At 39.0% G+C, this 27,165-nt stretch overlaps 1 protein-coding gene across 2 annotated transcripts in view; it reads right to left on the reverse strand.

Moving 5' to 3' along the window:
• bcas2 (BCAS2 pre-mRNA processing factor) overlaps positions 1 to 25,862 on the reverse strand; it is a 49,524-nt gene extending 23,662 nt beyond the window's left edge. For both annotated transcript variants that reach the window (XM_073054074.1, XM_073054073.1), the window contains exons 1-4: positions 25,734 to 25,862; positions 18,373 to 18,465; positions 15,666 to 15,736; positions 6,785 to 6,946 (exon numbers count right to left, since the gene is read on the reverse strand). In XM_073054074.1, coding sequence (XP_072910175.1) covers positions 6,785 to 6,946; positions 15,666 to 15,736; positions 18,373 to 18,465; positions 25,734 to 25,826 — 419 coding nt within the window. In that variant the 5' untranslated portion in view covers positions 25,827 to 25,862. The remainder of the gene's footprint in view (positions 1 to 6,784; positions 6,947 to 15,665; positions 15,737 to 18,372; positions 18,466 to 25,733) is intronic.
• Positions 25,863 to 27,165: the final 1,303 nt, after the last annotated feature.

Consider the following 27,165-nt stretch of genomic DNA (forward strand, 5'->3'; position numbering starts at 1 on the left):
ACTAATGATGAAAATTGAAATAAGGTTGGACTTGATGGACATTTATAAGGAAAACAAAAATAGTTGAAGAGTATTAATTGGGAGTAGAGACATTAATTATTTTCATTTTTTTTCTTCACTAATATATTTTCTTTTTTTTTAGCGGGGGAGCTGGAGGAGCTCCTGATCGATGGCTGCGAGTTTCACGTGTACAATCATGGCGATTGCCATGACCCGTAAAATGGGGGTGGGGGGGGTAATGTTGTGTTCTTTTTATTCGCAACATTATTGGGGGGGTATTTTGTTTTTTTTTTCTTATATATTAGTTACCTTTTTTCTATTTTTCTTCTTTTTTGCCTGGATGGTTGGGGAGAGACTCATAGCAACATGGAGAATTTCAAAGAGTTCCCAAGGTATTATGAATGATTAATTTACTTAATTTTTTAAAGTTTTAATGTTAATGGACTTAATGGACCTGTGAAAAGAAAAAGAGTTTTAACATACATTAAGAAAATGAAAGGAGATATAGCTTTTTTACAAGAAACACATTTAACAGAAACAGAACATAAGAAATTAAAGAGGGATTGGGTTGGAAATGTCATTGCAGCTTCATTTAATTCAAAATCGAGAGGAGTTGCAATTTTGGTTAATAAAACTTTACCAATTAAAATACAAAATGTAGTAATTGATTCTGTGGGGAGATATGTGATTATACATTGTCAAATTTTTTCAGAATTATGGACTTTTATGAACATTTATGCACCAAATGAAAATGATGCAAAATTCATACCAGAAGTTTTTTTGAACTTGGCTGATGCACATGATAAAATATTAATAGGTGGAGACTTTAATTTTTGTTTAGATCCAGTTTTGGATAGGTCAACTAAAGTTGCTACAAAATCAAAAGTAATAAAACTAACTTTATCATTAATGAAAGATTTAAACCTGATTGATATATGGAGAAAAATTAATCCAAGAGAAAGAGATTATTCATTTTATTCAAATAGACATAAAACTTACTCAAGGATTGATTTTTTTTATTATCAAAAAATATTCAGGATAGAGTGAAAAGTGTGGAATATAAAGCAAGAATACTGTCAGATCATTCCCCCTTGATAATGACAATGATAATGATGGATAAGGAGGAATCGATCTATAGATGGAGATTTAATTCAATTTTATAAAAACATCAAGATTTTTGTGATTTTATGAAAAAACAGATTCAATTTTTTTTTGATACAAATTTACATTCAGTTGAGGATAAAATTGTATTATGGGAAGCAATGAAAGCATATTTAAGGGGTCAGATTATGTTATACATCTAAAATTAAGAAGGAATACATGGCAGAAATAGATCAATTGGAAAAAGACATCATAAAGTTAGAAAAAGAATCTCAAAGATATATGACAGAAGAAAAACGAAGACAACTTGTTAATAAAAAACCACAATATAATACACTCCAGACATATCGTACAGAAAAAGTAATTGTGAGAACTAAACAGAAATATTATGAATTAGGTGAAAGATCACATAAGATTCTTGCTTGGCAGTTGAAAACAGAACAGGCTTCTAAAACAATAAATGCAATTAGAACAAGTGTAAATAACGTTACTTATAAACCTTTAGAAATTAATGAAACTTAAAAAAAAATTTATACTGAACTATATCAATCAGAATCACAAAATAAGATTGCTGAGATAGATAAATTTTTATCACAAATAACCCTTCCAAAATTAAATTTGGAAGAACAGAAAGGATTAGATATGCCCTTTACATTAAAAGAGGTTGAAGAAGCTTTAGGATCACTTCAGAGTAATAAATCCTCAGGAGAAGATGGTTTTCCTCCTGAATTTTATAAAAAATTGAAAGATTTATTAATTCCTCCTTTTATGGAATTAATATATCAAGTGGAAAGAATGCATAAACTCCCACAATCTTTTTTAACAGCGATCATAACTGTATTGCCAAAAAAAGATAGAGATCCCTTAAAACCAACATCATATAGGCCTATTTCTTTGTTGAATACAGATTATAAAATAATAGCAAAAATTTTATCTAATAGAATATCTGAATATTTACCAAAATTAATACATATGGATCAAACAGGCTTTATTAAAAACAGACAATCAATGGATAATATAACCCGGTTACTTAGTATAATTCATTTGGCACAAAAAAGAGAGGAAATGAGTGTGGCAGTTGCTTTGGATGCAGAAAAAGCATTTGATAGATTGGAATGGGATTTTTTATTTAAGGTATTGGAAAAATACGAGTTAGGAAAATCTTTCATACAATGGATTAAAACCTTAAATACTAATCCTGAAGCTAAAATAGTTACAAATGGTCAGATTTCAACACCATTTTGCTTAACGAGGTCAACTAGACAAGGCTGCCCATTATCACCTGCTTTATTTGTATTGGCAATAGAACCATTAGCTGAATTAATTAGAACAGATTCAGACATTGGGGGCTTTAGAGTTCATCAAGAAGAATATAAGATTAATTTATTTGCTGATGATGTTTTGATTTATTTAACAAACCCATTGCAATCTTTGCAAAGATCATCTTTTAGATTGGAAGAATATGGGAAAGTATCAGGGTATAAAGTAAATTGGGATAAAAGTGAAATTTTACCCCTTACCAAAGGAAATTATAATCAATGTCGATTAGTAACTCAATTTCGATGGTCAATAAATGGAATAAAATTTATTAGAGTTGATAATGATGTAAAAAATTTATATAAACAAAATTATTTGCCATTATTAAAAAAAATAAAAGAGGATCTTGATAAATGGATGATGTTACCAATAACATTAATAGGTAGAGTTAATGCTGTAAAAATGAATATATTTCCTAGATTGCAATATTTATTCCAAACTTTACCAATACAATTACCTCAGAAGTTTTTTCAAGAACTGAATAAATATGTAAGGAAATTTCTTTGGAAAGGAAAGATGTCAAGAATATCATTGGAAAAATTGACATGTAAATTTGATTTAGGAGGGTTACAACTTCCAAATTTTAAGAATTATTATAAAGCAAATCAACTTAGGTTTATTGCGTCTTTTTTTGATGAAAAAAAAACCGGCATGGATTAGAATAGAATTAGATAAGATAGGAGAAAACATACCAGAAGATTTTATATATAAATGGGAATCCAAATGGATACAGGGAAAAAAAGAATCTCCTATATTAAGACACTTGATTGATTTATGGAATAAGGTAAATATGGACGATGAGATAAAGAAATCTTTATTAGCAAAAAGAACTTTAATTCAAAATAGGCTTATTCCTTTTACAATGGATAATAAACTTTTACATAATTGGTTCCAAAAGGGGATTAAATATATAGGTGATTGTTTTGAAGGAGGTATATTGATGTCGTTTGATCAATTAAAAAATAAATATAAAATATCAAACAACACTCTTTTCTGTTATTTTCAATTAAAGGCTTATTTAAGAGAAATGCTGGGTCAAACAATGTTGATGCCAAAACCTAGTGAAATAGAAATATTAATTCAAAAAGGAAAAATTAAAAAAATTACATCTTGTATGTACAATTTGATTCAAAAACAGACAATTGAATCTGGAATTCACAAATCAAGACAAAAATGGGAATCTGATCTGAATGTTAAAATTGATGGAAAAAGTTGGCCAAGATTATGTTCTGATAGTATGATAAATATAATAAATGTTCGACTTAGATTAATACAATATAATTTTTTACATCAATTATATATAACACCACAGAAAATAAATAGATTAAATTCAAATATGTCTGACCAATGTTTTCGATATAATCAAGAAATTGGTACTTTTTTACATTCTACTTGGTCTTGTTTTAAAATTCAACCACTTTGGATAAATCTAAGACTTTTATTGGAACAAATTACTGGAGTACAACTCCCACATAGTCCAATATTATTTTTATTAGGAGATATTGAAGGGACAATACCGAAACTTAAATTGAATAAGTATCAGAAAAAATTTATAAAAAGTGCATTAGCAGTAGCCAAAAAAGTTATTGCAGTTACTTGGAAATCTGATTTATATTTAACTATGGATCATTGGAATAATGAAATACATAGTTGTATTCCACTTGAAAAAATTACATATAATCTAAGAAATGAATATGACATATTTTTGAAAATTTGGCTCCCATACCTACAAAAGATAGGATTAAATACATAGGTACTTTGAAGATAAAATTATATAGTAATTGGGGAAAGTAAAAATAAATATTAAAATTATTTTGAACTCCATGGAGCATGTGGGGATCCTCCAATATCCAGGCAATCTTTTTCTTCTTTCTTTAGATAAGGGTTAAGGGGGGGGGGGAGATTAATATTATTTTTCTTTTTCTTATTATTTTATTATCACATTTATTCTTTGTAATTTTCTAAAAATTTAATAAATAAATTTAAAATAAGACAATTTAGAACTGTTTTGTTCACTGTGGTTTGAAGCATTCAGGCTTTGAGATGCCAGAAACAGCCAGGAGTAGAAATGTAGCAATTTCACTACTTCACCAAATTAGGAACTAGGAAGAATTAGAAGGTGTCAATAATCATCGAGTGTTACAATGAAAATTAAGATTTGGAGGATGCAATCGACCAAAGCATTGCATCAAAACACCGAGGCAGTAAATATGAAGACGGGGAAGTGATGAAGATGACACATCTGAACTTGACCTACTGACTACACAGGATGCCAGGAAATTTATTGGTGGTTTATGACACTACTTCATGCAGGAGGACAATGAAGGAAGTCCATTATCTGCACCGATATTGTCAATTTATAAGCAATCAAAAGAACACAGTAACGTACACTGGATGAATTCTCCTGTCGATAACTATCCGGAATTAATAGTTTTATAGTACTGTAGTAGTGTTCTAATTTGTTCTGTATTTCATTTAAATACATAACTTGTTACTCAGTTAAATGGTAGTTTTTTTTTTAATATACCTTTCTAACTATTTCCATGAAACATAAGCAAATTCATTGAGAACAGATCATCCACCAATTTTCTACATCAACAAATTGGGTGAATTGGTATGGTAATATACAGTATTGCTCCTGAAGTGTAGTAATTACAGAGGGGATGAATGCCTTTCAGCCTCACAATTCTGGTTTTTAATTTTTCATAAATTGTTGACAGGTTCTGTAATTTTCCTTTGATTTGACATGATGCACATTTTGTAGATTCTCTCAAAAATCCTTTTTCAATATATTTTATATTTAGAAAATGAGACAGTAAAAATGTTAAAGTAGTTGTGGGGGCTGAATACTTTTTCAAGACACTATAGCTTCACCAAAATTCCCCTCCAATAATCAAACGTGTTATTTTTCAAGTACAGACCATAGAAGGTAGCTCAATCCTATGTAAAATTCTGACTGACCATTTTTATCTTTAAAAAGATGTGCTGCAGCCACCAATCCTATTACCACTGCTATTATCCATGAGCAGGCCAACTCCACAAGCACAGCGATTCACTTTCTAGTCCTTCCTTGTTAATGTGTGCAAGCCAGCAGTTTTAACAACTGAGCTAGCAAGAAAACCCTACCTCATCCTCAAATGAGTATTAATTATTGGTGCTATAATTCTTTACAAAAACTGGAATTATAGAAGAGTTCCTGAACTTTTAGCTTCCCTGCATCACAAGTTGAAAAGTGAGGATGTTTATTAATAATTGCAGTAATTTCACTTTCACGGTTCCTCGGATAATGGAGAGATTTGTTAATGAATAGACTTTGACCTGAACTGAAAATCAAGCTTGGTCTTATGTACATCAAGTCACATATGCACCTCAGATGACCAGGCAATAATTATCACTAAGACAGTGTCTAATCATTCCCGATGATATTCAGTGAACCAGAACAAGCTGACTGACAGTTGGGAATTTCAAATTTGACAATAGTTATTATCTCTGATCAGCAATGGGAGTTGAGAGTTCTGATCACTAAATTAGGTGGGGTGTGAGGTTGGGGGGGTAAGCAATTTGGTACAGACACAGTATCTTCAACTATCAGATAACCTCCTAATTATGGGAAAGTACAGTAGTCAGTTCAGAACCCTTAGAGTTACAAATGGAATTGGACACTTGCAAGTCAAAAGCAACATACAGAAATTGCTGGAGGACTCAGAAGGCCAGGCTGCAACCATGGAAATGGGTAAACAGTCGATGTTTTGGGCCTAGACTCTTCTTCAGAACTGGAAAGGAAGTTGAGAAGATGCCAGAAAAAAAAAATGGTGGCAGGGAAGAGGGAATGGAGGATAGCTAGAAGGTGATAGGTGAAGCTAAGTGGGTAGGAAAGAAAGGGCTGGAGATGAGGGAATCTAATGTGAGAGGAGATTAACCATAGAAAAAACAGAAGGAGGAGGGGACCCAGAGGAAGGTGATAGACAGGTGGGAAGAGGCAAGAGACCAAAGTGGGGAATAGAAGAGGGGAAGGGGGGGAGGGGAAAGCAATATGTTTTAGAAAGGAAAAAAATTGTCATAACTAGACAGGATGTTAAAGAAATAATTGCAAGACTACTTAGAAAGAGCAGGTGAATAAAACTAATCACACCCTTAATTCCATTACTGGCATGATTGGCTAAACGATTTTCTTTTATGCTTTAGGATTTGATGATATGTATCATTTTACATGTATTCTTTTTGTTCTGGTTGTATTCTTTCATGTAAAAATTGTGTACTTTACAATCAGGTGAATGCTGCTTGTGTGACGCCACATACCTGTGATGCATCTGCATGCAAGCAGTACCCATGCAGGTTACAATAAACGCGACTTTGACATACGTACTCATTATAGACTTTCCACGCATTTGACCCATGCTGCGACATCAGCTCCAGATTCTCAATTCTCACTGCCTGGTGTTCAAGTTGTGCCATGGAGTTGTTCACTGACTCCTGCCATGCAGTGATATCATTCTTCTGTCCTGAAGATGGAGCAGGCAGTTCATACCTATAAAACAGAAAGAAAAATAAAGAATGAATTGACAATTACTTAAGGAATTTTCTCCTCTTCCTCATCAACTGAAAATGCAGAGTATCCTCAATTCCATAAGTTGCCACTAACATAATATTTCACAAGTGCAAATTCCTCTGATTGTGCACTAAGACTGTGCTCGACTGTTATCTTTTGGAATTTAGTCATACCATCAGCAGACTTTCCGCAATGTTGAATAGAGCTATACATTCTCCAACTCCTTGGTCCACACTTCCTTCTCTCCAATCATTCCCCTTCTCAATCTACTTACCCATTCATCTGCTAGAGATGTTATACATTCCTTTCTATTCTGTTTTCCTCACTATCCAGTTAGTCCATACAGGCAAAGCACTAATCCATATGCACTTGTTTCAACCTAGTGCATTGTATTTAGTGTACAGGCAGTCCCCGGGTTACGAACGAGTTCTGTTCCTGAGTCCGTCTTTAAGTCAGATTTGTACGTAAGTCAGAACAAGTACCCTAGATTCCGGACTACAGAGCGCACCTGATTAAAAGCCGCTGGCTCTAATTTTAGAAATAAAATCAATTTTTTAATTGTACAGGCCGCACCGGATTTCCGGCCGCACCGGATTTTCGGCCGCAGGTGTCCCACGTTGTAATATGAGATATTTACACAGAAAGATATTACACGTGTTGGGCTTCAAATTCTGCCCTGTGTTCGTTTTGGAAGAGAGACAACCAACACCGGATTATAGTGCAGCGTGGCTTTATTGCAGAACGCGTTCTGCCTTCCCCTTACATTCTGCTCTTATTTATACCCCTTTTTCCCCCAAACCAAACCCTCGCTACACATATTTGGTAAGGCTAAACTTTGTTATACCTATTTGGTAACATCGGACACTTGTGTCCTTATTGGCCCGATACCATTCACTCACGAGTTTTCCTGTTTTTTTGTTTACTGAATCGCTAGCAGTTTCGGTGCAGCGGAATCCTCAGTTTCGCTCCCTCCCTCCCTTGTACTGCTGTCTAATATCACGTGAGCCACTCCTGACCTGAAGCGGCAGTCCCAAATTAATCCTAACACACGTGAGGATTTTTTAAACTTTTAATTAAATCCGTATGGTAACATAAACAAATACATATTGCAAATGCTTTTTTTCGAACCGTGCCTGTAACACGGCTACTTTTAAAATACATACCTTTCGGTAACACACAAATTACGTTGGGTATACTTTTTTACTGAACAGTGCATGAACAACATTCCAACATCTCCTAACGACTGGTTAAAAAAAATATATACTGCAGCCTACCAGGAAAAGTTATTGATCGCCTTCTTCATCTTCCTCCTGCGCACTAAAACCATCAAAGTCCTCTTCTTCAGTGTCCGAATTGAACAACCTCAGGATCTCATCACTCACTTCAGTCTCTTCGTTGTCGCTCTCACTTGAGCGCACGCGATCCTCTTCATCACGCAGCAGTCCAGCCTTTCGAAACCCGTTGATGATGGTGGATGTTGTGACATGGCTCCAAGCATTTGGGATCCACTGGCAGACTTGAGTTAAAGATGCTCTTCGCATGTGGCCTGTTTTGGTAAAGGATTTCTCGCCGCTCGTCATCCAAGTCTCCCACTCAATGCGTAGTGCCACTTTAAATGCCCGGTTCACGCTGATGTCCAGTGGCTGCAAATACTTCGTGGTGCCCCCAGGAATCACAGCTGGAATTGAGTTTGTACTCTTGATGGCAGCTTTCACTGAATCTGTTATATGAGCCCTCATGCTGTCCATAACGAGCAACGCTTTTTTTATGTGAAAAAATCCCCCCGGTCGCTTGGCGCAGCACTCTCTGAGCCAATCCTTCATTAGACTCTCCATCATCCAACCTTTCTTATTGACTTTCACCATGATTTCTTTTGGGAATTTTTCCTTTGGCATTGTCAGCCGCTTAAAAATCACCATCGGTGGAAGCTTTAGTCCGGATGCTGTGCCGCTCAGAACACAAGTAAAATGCGTTCTCTCATGGCCACTTGTTTTCAGTATGATGGACGAGTCACCTTTTTTATTAACAGTCCGAGTGAGAGGCAGGTCAAACGTCAAAGGTACTTCATCCATATTTATGATTTCATCTGGCCCGATGGAATTCTCCGCTATCTTTGTTTGAGTGAATGTGCGGAAGTTAGCAAGTTTTTCCTCATGGTCGGGAGGGAGCTGCTGACAGAGAGTCGTGCGTACCCTGATGGACAGGCCTTTTCGTCTCATAAATCTAAAACACCACGATGGCCCACCTCTAAAATCTTCGATTTTCATTTTGGTGGCGATTGCTTTAGCCTTCAGTCTGATCTGCACGGTGGAAACACCACGGCCGCCTGCTCTCTGTGTGTTAACCCAGTCTTCAAGAAAGTTTTCAAGTTCGGGCCATCTGCTGTGATTACCTCTGAAAGCTTTTGTCGTCTTTTTGCATTGATTCAGTTCTTCACGCTGGCGTCTCCACCTTCTCACCATCGATTCATTTATGCCAAGATTACGTGCAGCAGCTTGATTTCCTTCTTCAACCGCCAGATTGATTGCCTTTAACTTAAAAGCTGCATCATATGCTTTTCTTCGAGTGTTTTCCATGTTGATGAGGGTGAGTACAAATGGCTGATTTACAATAATTTGTGAAGTGCGCTTGATTTATCGTACAATTTCATTGGACCTCTGTGAACTACTCATCAATTTTATTGGTCTACTGTTACGAGGTAAAATGTTTTGGCGGCATGAAAAAAACCCATTTATTAGCCGCACCATATTAAAAGCCGCAGTGTTCAATGCTGTTCAAAGCATGGGAAAAAAGTAGCGGCTTATAATCCGACATCTAGGGTACATCCGGTATTATTTAGCATCAGTTAGTCAAACGTTTGTCTTAGTATATAGTATATATTTTACCTTTCTATGCATACAAAACACTTAAGAAACGTATGTATTCCAATAACTAAACCACTACGTTGCTACGTAATAATTGTAGCTTTCATTGGGGCAGGGCCTTTCATATGCTCCATTATTCTCATTTTATCCTTTAAAACTGTTTTGATCATTGACCGACTGTAGCCTAACGCTTTTCCAATGACCGATGATGTTTCACTTCTTTCCAAATGCTTTATTATTTCCACTTTATTTTCAATCGTGATCGTTTCCTGTCAACAGAACAGAAACACTGCGGGCTGCGGGTCCCGATCTCCACTGGGTCCTAAGGATCACCGCACTGAATTCCCCAGGTCCTAAAGTCCACCACACTCAGACAGGTTAAATGGGACAAGTGAGGGCTGTGCTGGGTTTGGGTATTTGATCCTCCTCAATATTCCGTGTGGGAACTTAAAACTGGAGGTGGCAGTGTTTTTTTTTATGAGAACGAGTTGTGAGCTCGACATCAACCTGGCGCGCTCGGGAGCTGTCTGTCACTGGATCCAACTCAGGAACCTCCGTTCTTGAGTCCGGCGCTGATCTCACGGCACCACCAACCGACCGGAAAAGGGGGGGGAGGGGTGTGTCAGGGTGAATCTTGCTAAGAAAAATTTAAGCCAAATACAAAGTTACACACTTAACACAGTGTCAATGGCAACGGCTTAAAATGGCGGAAGGCGTTGCGATCCAACTTAAAATGGCAGGCAGTGTTCTCCTTCCTCGGTTTGTAAGTACGAGTTGTTCATAAGTCGGATGTTCGTAACTCGGGGACTACCTGTACTCGATATCTTCTCCTCTTCATTGGCAAAACATGATGCATAGGTTGACTGACCACTTTCCAAAACACCTCTGTTCAGTCTAGAGATTCAGATTCAGTTTATCGTCATTTAGAAACCACAAATGCAATGCAGTTAAAAAAATGAGACAATGTTCCTCCAGAATGATATCATAAAAGCACATGACAAAACAGACTACACCAGAAAATCCACATAACGTTTGGCAAGCCCCAATCCAGAGTCCGGAGAGGCTGCTGCATATTAATATTGTGCTCCCATCTTAGCGCGTTCCCCTGGAAAGGAGCTCCAAGTCCACCAGACAAAACAAGACCAAAAACTAAAGCTACAAGAACTGCACAAAACCACATAGTCACAACATACAGTTACAACAGTGCAAACAATAGCATAATTGATTAAAAAACAGACCATGGGCACAGTAAAAATAGTCCAAAGATGTTAAAAGACTATAAGTTCAAAAGAAACCACCACACAGTTTCCACAAGTCCCCAGGGTCCTGACAGACTCGCCATCCCACGCAGGCGGCAGAAGGGAATACCCCCGCTATGGACTTCCACGGCGCTGCCCGACTCAGCCTCGCAGATGCAGCACACAATGAAAGCTCCGTCGAACTCAGCCTCGCAGACACAGCACACACTGAAAGCGACCTGACTGCAGCGGACTCCGAGTCCATCGAACCTCCGAGCCTCCGACCATCCTCTGCCGAGCATATTAAGACGCCACCGCCAACGCCCATCGGCAACGCGACCCCGAGGACTGGGGGCCCGTTCTTCCCAGCAGAGACCCGGACCTCACAGCAGCAGCAGCAATGAAGAAGGTCTTCCTGGAGATTTCTAGATGTTCCTCCGTGCTCCCACATCCGTTTTTCATCCGATTATGATTGTGCACGGCACCCCGCTTCACAAATAACAGATAATCAGCTCCGGAGTGGCCGCTGCAAGCTGCGTCGCACCGCCATCTTGGATTTCATGATCCTGAGCTTCCAGACACTTCTCATTTTAATTCTCTATTCCAACTGCATTTACCCACCCCCCCCCCACCCCCAACCTCCATCTTCAACTTATACTTTGCTCTAAACATGCACAGCTTATACTCAAGGAACAGCATCTCATCTTCCATCTGGACACATTAATAAATTTACATCAAGTTTTCAGGACTGTAATTTCAGGTACCACCCTTATTCTCTCCAGAGATTTGGCTATACTTTTGTGTTTTAATATCTTTTTCCTCTTCTGTCCCAGTCTGCTAGTTTTACAGAGTTTTACCTTTACAACTTTGGCCTATACACTATAATCGCTTACACAGCCACTTTCAGAACAGCATGTGGAAGGGCATTCAGGACATTAACTACAGGACAACATCACCTGACCGTGCGGGTGATGCCTCCGTCTCAGATGCGCTGAATAACTTCTACGCCCAGTTTGAGGTGGAAAATGACGTGGCGGCGAGTAAGTCCACCCCCCTCCAAATGACCAGGTGCTGTGTCTCACTGTGGCCGATGTGAGAAGAACCCTGTGCAGGGTCAACCCACAGAAGGCTGCTGGACCAGACAATATTCCTGGTAGAGCGCTCAGAGGATGTGCAGACCAGCTAACAGATGTTCTCACTGACATCCTCAACATCTCCCTGAGCAGCACTACCGTTCCAACATGCTTCAAGGCTGCCACCATTGTCCCCATGCCGAAGAAGTCATCAGTGTCCTGCCTCAATGACTACCATCCCGTTGCACTCACATCCATCATCATGAAGTGTTTCGAGAGGTTCGTCATGAGGCACATCGAGACCCTGCTGCCCCCCTCACTGGACCCCTTGCAGTTTGCGTACCGTCCCAACCGTTCAACAGACGACGCCGTTGCCATCACCCTCCACCTGGCCCTAACCCATCTGGACAAAAAAGCCACGTACATTCGAATGCTGTTCATAGACTTCAGTTCAGCATTCAACACAATTATCCCACAGAAACTGATTGGAAAGCTAAGCCTACTGGGCTTGAACACCTCCCTTTGCAACTGGATCCTAGACTTCCTGACTGGGAGACCTCAGTCAGTCCGGATCAGAGGTAGCATCTCCAACACCATCACACTGAGCATGGGGCCCCCCAGGGCTGCATGCTCACTCCACTGCTGTTCACTCTACTAACCCACGACTGTGCTGCAACACACAGCTCAAACCACATCATCAAGTTCACCGATGACACGACCGTTTTGGGTCTCATCAGCAAGAATGACGAGTCAGCTTACAGAGAAGAGGTGCAGTGGCTAATGGACTGGTGCAAAGCCAACAACCTGTCTCTGAATGTGAACAAAATAAAAGAGATGGTTGTTGACTTCAGGAGGGCATGGAGCAACCACTCTCTGCTGAACATCGACGGCTCCTCGGTAGAGATCGTTAAGAGCACCAAATTTCTTGGTGTTCACCTGGCGGAGAATCTCATCTGGTCCCTCAACACCAGCTCCATAACAAAGGAAGCCCAGCAGCGTCTCTACTTTCTGTGAAGGCTGAGGGAAGTCCATCTCCCACCCACCATCCTCATCACATTCTACAGGGGTTGCTTTGAGAGCATCCTGAGCAGCTGCATCACTGCCTGGTTTGGAAATTGAATCATCTCAGATCGCGAGACCTTGCAGCGGATAGTGAGGTCAGCTGAGAAGATCATCAGGGTCTCTCTTCCCGCCATTACAGACATTTACACTACACGCTGCATCCGCAAAGCAAACAGCATTATGAAGGACCCCACGCACCCCTCATACAAACTCTTCTCCCTCCTGCCATCTGGGAAAAGGCACTGAAGCATTCGGGCTGTCAGAACCAGACTATGTGACAGTTTCTTCCCCCAAGCTATCAGACTCAATACCCAGAGCCTAGACTGACACCAACTTACTGCCCTCTACTGTGCCTATTGTCTTGTTTATTATTTACTGTAATGCTTGCACTGTTCTGTGCACTTTATGCAGTCCAGGGTAGGTCTGTAGTCTAGTGTAGTTTTTTTTCTGTGCTGTGTTTACGTAGTTCAGTGTAGTTTTTGTACTGTTTCATATAGCACCATGGTTCTGAAAAATGTTGTCTCATTTTTACTGTGTACTGTACCAGCAGTTATGGTCGAAATGACAATAAAAACTGACTTGACTTACACTGTTCTCAGCACTCCTCCTCCTCTCTGTGACTTCAAACACGTTTGATTTCCAGTTCTATTATAAGGCCCTTGCCTAATGCTTTTCACTCTCTCTCTCTACTGAGCAACACACTAAATGCTGGAGAGACTCAAGTCAGGCACCACCTAAATAAACAGTCAAGCTTGTGGCTAAGGCCCTTCATCAGGACTGGAAAGGAAGGGACAGAAACTGAAACAAGATGGTGGGAGAGGGGAAGGAGTACAAGCTTGCCGGTGATAGGAAGAAGAGAAATCATGTTTATAATTTGTTCTCACTACTGATGTTATTTGATCTATTGAATGCTTCGAGTTTTGAAGCAAAGAGTCTTCCTCCTCAGGGACACACTCTTTACTCAGTGTATAATAAAACTTAGATGCCAGATTATAACTACAAAGGTGATGTTGAATGAGTGTTCAAGCATAAAGGCAAGTGTGAGCTTAGTTTATTCAAATCTTGGAGGGCATCTTTCAATCCCAAAAGGGCAGCACCCAACCTCCACAGAAACTTCAACAGAGATCATGAAACAGCATTTCGGAACAAGAACCACGGTGGATTATTATAATTTGGAGCATAACATGATACCAAATCTAGACAACAGAAAACCAGACAGCATTAGAAAAAACTTCAAGACTATAAGTATCTGAAGTACCTATCTGAAGTTGGCTCTACACGTCACTGCTCCTATTAACTTTAACTTAATGAGCCAACTTTTTTTTTAAAAACCAAAGATTGAATACTTTATACTAAATACCCCTACGTTTTGACTGGACAAAATTAAGTGTCAGTTTAAACTCATTCTGGTTATATGCCCAGATATCAAACATATAAAAATTACTGATCAGCTCAAGTACAAATCCAATTCTGGGCACACTTTAGGAAAGATATCAAAGCCTTGGAAAGGATACAGTGAAGGCCTATTGAAATGGCATTAAGGATGTTGACTTTTGTTACATAATGAGTAGATGGGATTGATCTTGAGACCAAGATGATGACAGCATGTAGCTGAGGGTGTCAAAAGCATGGAAAGGGTTTTAAAAAATAAATAACATAACAGTTTTTCCTGACAGATGGCTCAGTAACTAAGAGCCACGGTTTTCAAATAACTGTAAAGACAGGCATAGTAAAAATAGAATACTGTGGCGACCCACTTCCTAGCGCACTCGAACCGGCTCACAAACAGCTAGCGCGCCGGCATAAAGGCCAATCCCAAAAGGGCGCCAAGTCTGCTTCACCAGCAAGGGAAAAAGCCCACCCGCGGGACAGGACTGTGAATACGTGCTCCCTACAGCATCCGCGCCCAGGGAGGGCGGGATCAGGAAGGCTTTAAAGTGAGGCCGCGAAGTTCGAATAAAATCTTTTTGTAACTACAGTTCATTGACTCTGTGTCGTTATTTCAGCGCTGCATGTAGCACACCGCTACAATTGCGTGTAGCACACCACTACAATACTTTCATTAATTAAGGTCTGGAATTCACTGGAAATAATTTTAAAAAGCAAATTTGGATAAATACTCAAAAATGAAAGCTTTGCTAGACTTTGCCAAAGTAGTTGGAAAATGGGACTCACTAGAAGATCTTTCTCAGAGCTGGCACTGGATAAAACTGCCTCACTTTGTGCTACAATATTTTATCTGCTTTATCAAATCAATCACTTTTGGGATCATATGGTGAACTACATGCCTCACAGATTCTTCCAATCAGAATTCAATCCCAAGAGACTGAACTTCTTCAAACCATTCTCAATTATCGAGTTCTTGATGTTACAAATTATATTTTGATATAAAATGGTCCTTTTCGCGACGTAGCACACATACTTCCGTTTTTGCATTTCCTCTCCAAGCCTGTGAACTCACCTTTTCATGCTGAGCAGTTCCATTGGCTGACGGGCTGCAAGTCGCTCAAATTCATTCCTCATGATCTCAGTCTAGAAAGGAAGTTAAATAAAAGCCATTTAGTAATTCTGACTGGAGACCTGTGACTCTCGGTGCTGAGTCCATTGTTGTTTGTCAACTATATTAATGATCTGGATAATGTGGTAAACCAGATCAACAGATTTGTAGATGATACAAAGGTTATGGGTATGGAGGACAATGAGGATAGCTATCGCAGCTTGCAGTGTAATCTGTACCCGCTGGAAACGTGGGTGAAAAAAATGGCAGACAAGTGAGGTGTTGTACTTTGGGTGACAAACCAGGGTAGGACTTGCACAATGAATGGTTGGGTACCAAGGAGAATGGCAGAACAGAGGGATCTGAAAATACAGATCAATAATTCTTTGAGAGTGGTGTCACAGGTAGATAGGGTCTTAAAGAGAGCATTTGGCACATTGGCCTTCATAAATCAAAGTACTGAGTACAGGATATGGGATGTTATGTTCAAAAAAACGATACGTCCAGTAAATCAAGAACAAGGAAATAAGAATCAGAAATATTACTTTTAAAATCATCAACATTTATATTTTCCCCAATACATGCTCAATTCAGGGGAAAAGGTGAGGCATCCGGTGTCCCATGGATGTGAATATAATTACTCTAGTTACATTTGTTAGACTAATGATCAAATGATTGCTTTTTTAAAGCAACTTTACTGACTAACATTTATGGGTACATCCTAACCCACAGGCAAGCACTGCGAGATCCACACAACCTCTTCTTAACTGGGTCAATTTTCTACACACATTTCAAATATTTGAATATTACCAATTACTACACTCTATTTCTATGCTGTCAACCTCCAGCCTACATGCATACATTTGCATTAAAGGAAAACGTGACATCCCATTACTAGTAGGCAAGATTACATCATAGAAATTTTTAGCCAGAAAAAAAAGGATCCAAAAGTAGGGAAAGAATGTGGAGGAATGGAGATGAAGGAATGATTATTTTCTAAATAGCACAATCAGAGCTGCAATAAAGAGACAGATCTCTCATTTAGGAAAGGTACAGATATAGTTCCAGTGTACTAGGAAGATTGTAGGAGCTCTGTGGTTGCAAAGTATGCAAAACATTTTGTCCAAAACTTCAGCAGTTAGTAATGACTGTAAAAACAAAAATAAAGCAAAACACCTTTTGAAATTAATTCAAAATATTCCAGTAAAATAAACACTACAATTTTGGACCTTAGGGAAAATGCATAATTAAGACCACAGCAGTACTGTGTACCAAAGAGCTGTGCAAAGAGCAAGGGAATAGTGTAGGGTTTGTTGCACAAAATTATCAACCAGTTATCTCAGCTCCTTTTCCACACTCCCACCCCATCTTAGTTACAATCTTCAACCTTGTTTGGTACAGTGCATCTTTCAACATCCATTTATCAGTAATACTTTTAAGTCATGTCTTCATTTGGTTAACCTAGTCTAATTATGTGTAGCCAAACAATTGGAATCTGCTCTGTTATTATTTCTTCCTACTTTTGATAATTGAGCTAAATGCTGAAAGTAGAAATGTATATTTGCTTGAGGCAGTAAAGTAGCATTGATTGAAGAGCTGGCTCGTTCTACAGTATAATAGTGTTTAATGGACAGTACCAACTTCACTGCACTTCTCAAAGACCATACAAAGATATCCACCACAGAATTACTACATGATCATCGGCAGGAAGCTTGTGATGTACTTATTAGAACAGTAAGTGTAAAACTTAATCAAATCTTCAATGGGAAGGGGAGGGAAACTACATACATTCAGTGGTCACTATATTAGGTATACCTGCTCGTTAATGTAAATATCTAATCAGCCAATCATGTGGCAGCAACTCACAGGTTATCTGTGAACTAATACATGGTGCAAATCATTTGTGGGAATTTGATACAGAAATAAAGTGGCAAGATTGGTGGGCTGAATATGGGTACTCAGCCAACCTTCATTTGGGTTTTCCAATAGAGCACATTCTGAACACCAAATACACTATATTAAATTGGAAGATGTGCAAGAAAATTACCGTTCCATCTAGAAATCTTGTAACATACACTATGCTATCATGACACTTTTTGGCTCATTCTCCAGCCAACCTTTATCTATTATTGTTTTAACAGTCTTCACTTCCTCCGCACTCACCCCCATCACACTAACCTCAGACATTAATCTACGAGTTTACCAAAGCAGCAGCTTAAGGCAAGCAATTGTTTATATTTTGTTAAAATGTAGCTACCTGATGTGAAGTTCTAAACCTTCCTTTGGTCTCCATTACTCTCAATACATACCTTGCTTTTCAAAAGCATAGTGGAATGGAAAATTAAAATATTTGGGCTAAATCAGTCTAAATTTCATTTATTTTCACCAAAAAGCCCTAATCAATACTGTTTTGAGTAGGGCATTACCTAGAAAGCACTTTAGGACAACTATTTTGACCCTAGAATGCCTTCATGAATTGCATCATTTTCTGCTAAATCTACACATTAGAAAAAAATCTGACAAATTGTTGAAAGATTTCAGTTGTATTCTTATTTTTCTATACAACATCAGCAAAACATTGTCTAGAACATGCAGTTTCTCTGTATTTTTTCATACGTTAAATGAAGCAGAGTCACAGGTTCCAGCTAGTTAAAAAGCTATGCATACTCACTTCAAATGCTGAATAATCAGGTGTCGGCAAATAACTTAAATAATTCTTTGTTGGTCTGTAACGTCTCGTCTCTTCTTCCACTAGTGCAGCTGCCTAAAAGTAAAGTGTTGAGAATCTAAACATTATTGATGTTCCCCAATAATACAGGAATACAACAGTATAATGGTACAGTAAATTGTTTTGATTGTTGATACAGAGTGAAACTGGAGCCAAATGTGTGCAGTCCAAACCACTTATTTGCTCAATGCCATGGAGCCCAATAGATGAGGAAGTCTGCAGATCCCTTGCCTGTGCCAAGTTAGACAACAGAAGTGCAGCTCTGCCCAAGATTTTTTAGAGACCACTTCTCTACTCAGTTTAGGAGTTACCAGAGAAAAGGAAATAGGATTTAAAAAGGTAAAATTATTACAAAGGAATGACCTATACTCAAGGGACAAACCATCCTATTCTCTTTAAAAATATTAATGGACCTGTGACGTATTTTCAGTAACATGTGATTACATTATTAGAGATTATTGAAGTTATAGCACATTTTCTCATTTGTATCAATGAAATATACTTTTGCTACTACTGAAGATCAGATGTAGCTTTCTTGGTTGTTCAGTGCACTAAGAGTAATCTTTTATTTAACTCTGACCAATTTTATTCTTAAGACTGATGGTAATGAACATTTACCAAGTTTTATGCTGTAAATATGCTTCATGAAGAATTCTGCACTTTATTAAAATTTACATTGGCCAAAACCAGTAAATAAAGACAATTTCAAGCACAAAGTCAATGTGCTTTTCTGGAGAGTAAAAACTTCTGCAATAATTAATACACAATTCAAATCCTTAAAAAAAACCACAACAAAAAAATGAAGTGTTTTATTTACCGTAGATGTCGGATTATAAGCCGCTACTTTTTCCCCACATTTTGAACAGCTTTGAACTCTGCGGCCTTTAATACGGTGCGGCTAATGCATGATTTTTTTCATGCCGCCAAAAACATTTTGCCTCGTAACAGTAGACCAATAAAATTGATGAGTAGTTCACAGAGGTCCAATGAAATTGTACGATAAATCAAGCGCACTTTCACAATTAAATTATTGTAAATCAGTCATTTGTACTCACCCTCATCAACATGGAAAACACTCGAAGAAAAGCATTGTGCTGCCTTTATGGCAGTTATTTAGTTTATAATATTTTCGCTTAGTAATTCATTTTCTAGTTAAAGTTAGAAGTGTTTTAACTATATTTGTTTTCTGTACTACATCGCGGGATGCTATGACGTCACACCCGGTTTCGCCGCGTCTTGTGGGAAAAATGCCAATTTGCGATAAACGGGAAGGAGGGGGGCGAGCGCATTACGCGAGCGGCATTGGATCTGAGCGAACGCTGCTTTTAAGTTAAAGGCGATCAATAACTTTTCCTGGTAGGCTGCAGTATATATATTTTTTACCAGTCGTTAGGAGATATTGGAATGTTGTTCAGTAAAAAAGTATACGCAACGTATATTTAAAAGTAGCCGCGTTACAGGCACGGTTCGAAAAAAAGCATTTGCAATATGTATTTGTTTATGTTACCATATGGATTTAATTAAAAGTTAAAAAATCCTCACGTGTAATATCTTTCTGTGTAAATATCTCATATTACAATGTGGGACACCTGCGGCCGAAAATCCGGTGCGGCCTGTACAAGTAAAAAATTGATTTTCTTTCTAAAATTAGAGCCAGCGGCTTTTAATCAGGTGTGCTCTGTAGTCCGGAATCTACGGTATATAGAATGTACAGTACTACAGTGGATTCTGGTTAATGGGGACTCATCAGGACAAGTACATCTTTGGCCCAATTAAGCAACTCCCAATTAGCTCAAGTTTCATGGAAAGAGTTAAAAAAGGTATTAAAAAAAGGACAAACTATTGTTTAACTGAGTAAAAAAAATTATACATTTAAATGAAACAGAAAACAAATTACAACACTACCAATACTATAAAACAGTGCATTCATTCCTAATGATTATCGACAAGGGAATTCATCCAGTATGTGTTGTCGTGTTCTTTTGATTGATTGTAAATGGACAGATACCTAGTGCAGATAATGGACTGTCTTTATACAATGCTGTCAACAACTGCATCCTCCAAATCTTCATAGTTCCTAACTTGTTGAAGGCATGAAGCAGTTTTACTTTCACACCTGATCGTTTCTGGTATCTCCAAGCCTTAATGCTTGAAATGGCAGTGAGCAAAACAGATCTGAATTGGCTTACTACTTACTTCTCACAAAATCACCGCTTTTTGAACACAAACACACATAACTGATGCTATTTAAAAACTGTTTGCTGTAAGCAGAGTGTAGTATCTAACACCTTCACAAATGCACACAACTGATCCTTGTTAGACTGTTCAGCAACAATCTCCTGTCCCAATTAAGCAGCATAATGTCCCAAATAAACAAAGGGATACTAGTTATCGTTGTGTTGTCCCAAGTAAGTGGATGTTCCAATTATCTGATGACCTAATTAACCACAATTCACTATATAATTTTTAAAAATCACAATTGTAGTTACATCTGATAACATTCCAGTAAGATTGCTGCATGTTTGACCACAATGGCTTCATCAACCAAAGGCGTAACTATCCTTTTTAAACAATCGCAAGACCCTGCTAGATGTTAAGAATTTAAAGTACGACATCAGTGAGCTGCTCATTGGCAGAGACACTGAAGGAGCTGGACTTGGTGCAGATCGTGCTGCTGCGTGAAGGTGATGGGCAGTCTAACAATGATTGATTGCCTTAGTTGCCTTTCTTGTGATTGCAAGACCCTGCTGGACATTGTTAATGTGAAATGCTTAAAGTCAGGTTTATTGGCGGATGGCAGAAGAGCAGGGTGGCCACGGTCAAGCAACAGTGACACCTGTTTACAGCCGTCCAGGGCAGAGGCGTTGGAGCTGGTGTGCTCTCCCGGAAGCAGTGTAGCACAGCATCCAAGCTGGGTCAATGCTGCCCCAAGTGTTTGCTCGGCAGAAGACAAGCCATATTGTGGTCTACTCGACTGGAGACTGCTGCAACATTCATGGACTCAGGGTCTTGAACTATATTTTTTAGTGTGATATATTTTACTGCAATCTTATATGAGCCTTGTGCTCTGTATGATTGTTGCTACTGTGTTCTGCACGTTTGTCCCAGACTAATGTTGTTTCGTTTGGCTGTATACATGAATGGTTGAATGACAATTAAACTTGAACTTGACTGAACATTATTACACTTATAGATTAGATTTATTATGTTGATAGTTACTGAATTTTATACTGAAGTTACTATACTCGGAATTAGACAGTTCTTTTTGTGCCTGTTATTTGGCAAAATATTATGAGACTGAATACACACAATTCCAACTGCATTTTCTTAAAATATGGCAACAACTTTTAAAAAAGTGATCTCATGAACATATTTTACCATATTTTCTGGATAATATTTACAAAATTGTATCCAGATGAATATACTATGGTATTACCTACCATTTGATTTTGAAAGTAACTTTTTGCTTTTTTCCTCAAATATATTGATTCATTATTTAAATATATATCATTAAATATGAAAGCAGCGGTAATGCCATTGATGGCAGCAGTCGGCATGACCATGGTCCTGGACTGAATGTAATGCTGTTCGAAAGATGCCTCATTCATTTGGTTGATTAGCTCTATAGAGGTGGGAAACTTGTAGTATTCTAGATACCATATTGTGGCAAGTGAAGCTATGGAAGTACTGAAACAATGCCAGTCTTACCTGACCCAGGCTCTTGGACTAGGTCTGCAGTGGACCCATAGGTCAGAACCGAGTCTCACATGTCATCATAAGACAAGAACACAAAGAACATGAATAGGAGTAGGCCATTCAAGTGTGACCTGCTTTTCAATAGGATCATGGCCTAAGCCTCAACTCTTTATTTGTGCCATATCACCATAATTGCTAATCCATTGATCTTTCAAATGTTTGTAGCAATTTCCATATTCCCTGCAAAAAGTAGTTTATTCTGAATTCTCTATTCAGCTTGTTAGCAAACTTCTTATACTAGCAGCAACTAATTATTCAAGATGGTGCCAGTGAGCAACAATTCCTCAGGTGACATCTTCAAGATAGTCAATTATTTCACTCTTTTCCTATGCCTTTTGTTTATTCTTTTTATCTTAATTATGTTTTGAAAACTGTTAAAGCCTGTCACTTACATTTTGGCATTCAGTCGAGTGATCTAGTGCTTTGCTGTCCCCAATAAAAATTCCAGAACAGGACCACAAGCACGAGCTGTTCTGAACAGGAGACCAGAGATGGGGCACGGGGTAATGATCGACATTTCTTGCTGATCGAGGAAGAAACATCAAGGTGAATGCGGAGGAGACCGGGTCGGCAGTCACTCTTAACAGATCAGGCCGGAGGTTGCTCTGCATGGGAGGCTGCGCCAGGCCAGATGTCACTCCTCGGCAGATGAGGGCCCCATGGAAGGACTGAGTTCGAGCTGTTGGCTCACCTTGATGGTGATGGAGGATGTTTTTGAAATTCTGAGACATATGCGATTACTATTGGTGTGGACTGTAGCTTATATTGGTTTCCTTCAGTTTTTGTGTTCTTTCTTGTTGCCGATTGGCGGATGGGCAATATGTATGTGTTACTTTTTTTGGGTGAGGGAGGGGTTGGGTGTTTAATGTTATTGCTGCTTTTTTTGCATGGGAGAGCTTGGGGCTTGATGTTTTAGCTGCCACTTCCATGTCCAACTGGGCGATCTGCTAGTTTTCATGTGAGGGAGAGGTTAAGAGGATTAGGGGTTTTAGCTGCTGTGTCCATGTCCAGGAGGGCAATCTGTTTGTTTTTGTGTGAGGGAGAGATCGGGGGTGTTAGGGGTTTGACATTTTAGCTGTCGTGTCCGGGAGGGTGATCTGTTAGTTTTTGTGTGAGGGAGAGGTGGGGGAGGTTTTGGGGTTTGATGTTTTAGCTGCTGTGTCCCTGTCTGGGTGTGCAATCTATTAGTTTTTGTGTGAGGGAGAGGTGGGGGATTAGGGTTCGGAGTCTGATGTTTTAGATGCTGTATCCGCGTGGGTGATGTTAGTTTTCATGCGATGGAGAGGCTGGAGGGGCTTGGGGTTTGAGAATTTTGTTTCCTTTACTTGTGGGGGGAGGGCCTCAACAAGTTCCATTGTTTTTCTGTATTTTACGGCTATCTGGAGAAGACTAATTTCAGAGTTGTGTTCTGCATACATACTTAGATAATAAAATGAACCTTTGAACCTTGTTCTTCCACACAAGAAAATATTCTATTTTTTTTTAAAAGAGAGATACAGTATGGAATAGGCCCTTCAAGCCATGCCACCCAGCAGCCCGACAATCAGGATTTAACCATAATTTGATCACTGGACAATTTCCAATGACTAATTAGCCTATCTGGTACAGTTTTGCACTATGAGAGAAACCAGAGCACCAAAAGAAAGCCCATGCATTCCACAGGGAGGAGGTACAGAGACTCTGGCACTGAACTCGAAACGCCGACACTCTGAGCTACAATAGTATCGTGCTAACACTATTCTACGAAAATCTCTAGACCCTAAAGTGACAATTGTTAGGGAGTGGGAGCTGCAGAAACATTGACAGACTTCAAAATGGACAAATAATTGATAGATGTGGTTCAACCAACATAATTGTCAAAACTATTTTGAATTGTGTGTTATTTCTCATTAGAATTTGCATTACTAAAATATTGTCTACTCTCTTTTAGAAAAGAATTTCACTATTTTGCCTACCCGCAATGCAAGTCTGTTAAAAAAAAAAGTGCTTTCCACTTACTTAAATTAATTTTATAATCACCTTTCCAAACCCTTTCACGTTCTGCAAGAAATTATTAAATGCTTAAAGCTTTGCCTCTGTCATCTCTTCCTGAGATCTTTTAAAATGCATGGATGTAATCCATTGAGATTATGGATAGGGTGTTATGCTCAGAATACCAGGAAATGGCCTGTGTAGCAAGTCAGATCAACGAAAATCATGGCCAATCTAAGAACTGCAGAAGAGATTCAAAGGGATGAAAATAGACTACTCGAATTTCCAGGTTCCTAGATTATTTACCTTCTCATCTCAATTCCACCATTCAATGAGATAGATCATTGTTGTGCTCATCTTCATTTCACTGTTACTGGTCCATTTCCCTGCATCTTAATTTACAAAACTCCCATTCAGCTTCCCATCCAAATGGAACAGAAAACTGGACTCTATCTTACTTAAGCCTTTTAACGAATTTCTGAATACTCCATATCTAAGGAAATGAGTCAATACTACTTGTCGTAATTTAACTCTGCAAACTCAACCATCATTTCCCCAAATCAGCACTGCATCATTTAAAATACGATAGTGCAGCTGATCCTCAGGGCAGAAGCCTGGAATTCTTGGAGCTGTAGCAATGTCTGAAGGAAGAGTGGCTAACTGTACTTGTCAACACGGCATTTCCTGTCGAACAGTTCTAGCTTGGTTCAGTAACAGAGAGCAGGTACTGGCAAGTCTTAAACTTTGACTTTTTTTATTTTCCACCCCCAAAATGCATATGGGGAAGTCCACTGATGAAGTATTTCACTAAAACTACCTAAATTCTGTTTAATCACCTGAAATACAATTCAAAATTATAACTTTGCAACATTAGAATTTCATCAGACATCTGACACAGACGCTGTACTGAAATGACAGTTGTAAAGTACTACTTACTCTGACAGGCAGATAAGAAATACAAAGCAGCCACAAATCATAAGGATAAGATGCTACTTCCATTGTTTATGGTCGTGGGATTTTACCTTAAATGATCTCTCCAACTACAAAGGCAAGGGAAACGGCCGGTCTGTCACTAGAAATCACAACACACTCCAATAAACCATTGGGCAGACAGACCCTAGAGGTGATCACGTGCACACATGGCTCAGCCAATGAAGGAGTACTGTATTTTAGTGTCAGCTGTAACATTAAAATCCTGTTCTCTCTCAACCTCGAGTAAATGTGTTAACAGTACAGAATAAAGGACTTTATTGTTATTCATCTAACAGCTCCTAGTCAAGACATTCACCCTCTGGGTGATAATTCAGTCGTAAACAGACAATGGAAAAAAACAACCCGGTTAAAGGCCAATATTTTAATTACTTTAGTGAGCATCGTGTACTCATGGCCCTCTCCTCCGGCCTCATACACAAGCTGTAGCCAGTACCGCCGCCACTGACAACCAAAGGCTCCTCATAGATGACTCTTTTGGCCAGCCTTCCACACCTTCCCCCCACCCTCGTAACAAACACCCAACGAGTTAGTTTGCCTCATAGATCCCACCAAACTCCCGTCTTTACATCCTCTCTGGCACTCACCGCCTCTCGGACGCCCGGCGCATCATAACCCTGATCAAAATACGGCAGCGCATCCACAACCACATCACCGGCCACAGCCAGAGGACCCGCCATCTTGAACAGCGCTCAACTCACCGCGCCTGCGCTCGTTTTAGCGACTGGACCACTGCGCCTGCGCGAACCTTAAAAAAAAAATCGCGAAGGACGCACGGCGGATGACGTAATGCTCTTGGGTACTACGGCAACGATAAGCAACAGGATTCGACCGTACCGCGATGGAGGCAGAATGTAGAGAGAATGTTCAGCGTCTTTGATTATGCTCGATGCTTTCCTGAGGTAGGGAGAAGTATAGAAAGAACCAGTGGAGAGATAAACCAGGATAGCAAGAAGACCTCTGCTGCGTCCAGAGCAGTCTGTGTGATATCCCACTTAAAATACTCTCCCTATGACAGTGTGTCACTCTTTTAGTACTGTACACTGTTGTAAACGGCACAATATGAGCAAAAACGCAGAAGAGGAACAGGACCCTCGGCCCACGATAATATGCCAGACTATACAAAGGAGTTGTTAATACCTAAGGAAACAAGTCCTTTCTGTATTTACAAATGCATATCCCTCTGTTCTCTGCGTATTCATATGCCTCCTTGAATGTCTCTATTCTGTTTGCCCCCACTACCTGGCAGAACATTCCAGGCATATATATATATATATCTTACTGGAATTTACCTCTTCTCACCTTAAATGCATGCTCTCTAGACAATTTGGCCCTGGTGAAAAAAACACTTTTTATAATACAATAAATTTCTATCAGATCTCTCCTCAGCCCTGCCACTCCAGAGAAAACCAAAGTTTGTCTAGCCTCTTTATAGCATGTGTGCTCAAATCCGGACAGAACCTATCTATAATTCTACAGTAGCGCAGTAGAGAGCATCCAAACAAACTGCTTGCACTGCAGCAGACAGGAAGGCTGCACAACGGGTAGTCAAAACTGCCCAATTCATCACCGGCACCAGCCTACCCACCATCAAGGACCTACCCTGCATGTACAGAAAGGTGCTGAAAAAGGGCCAGTAACATCATGAAGGATCCCACCCATCTTGTTCATGGACTGTTTGTCCTACTTCCATCAGGGACAAAGCTAGAGATCATCCACACCAGGACCACCAGACTCAAAAACAGTTACTTTCTCCAAACAATAAGAATGATCAACACCTCCACCCACTAACCCACCCCTCCACCACTACTTTATCATTTCCTGTGCCTAGCGACACTTTATGGACATATAATTAAGTTATGTATATCTTAGTCCTTATATTTATGTCTAAGTTATATCTTTATTGGGTTTTGTTATTATTATTGTGTTCTTTATCTTATTGTGCTGCATCACATCTGCAGTAGTTATTATTTTACCCTCTTTTACACTTGTGTACTGAAAATGACATGAAATAATCTT

The sequence above is a fragment of the Hemitrygon akajei genome, chromosome 8 (assembly GCF_048418815.1).
Source record: "Hemitrygon akajei chromosome 8, sHemAka1.3, whole genome shotgun sequence".
NCBI lineage: Eukaryota > Metazoa > Chordata > Chondrichthyes > Myliobatiformes > Dasyatidae > Hemitrygon > Hemitrygon akajei.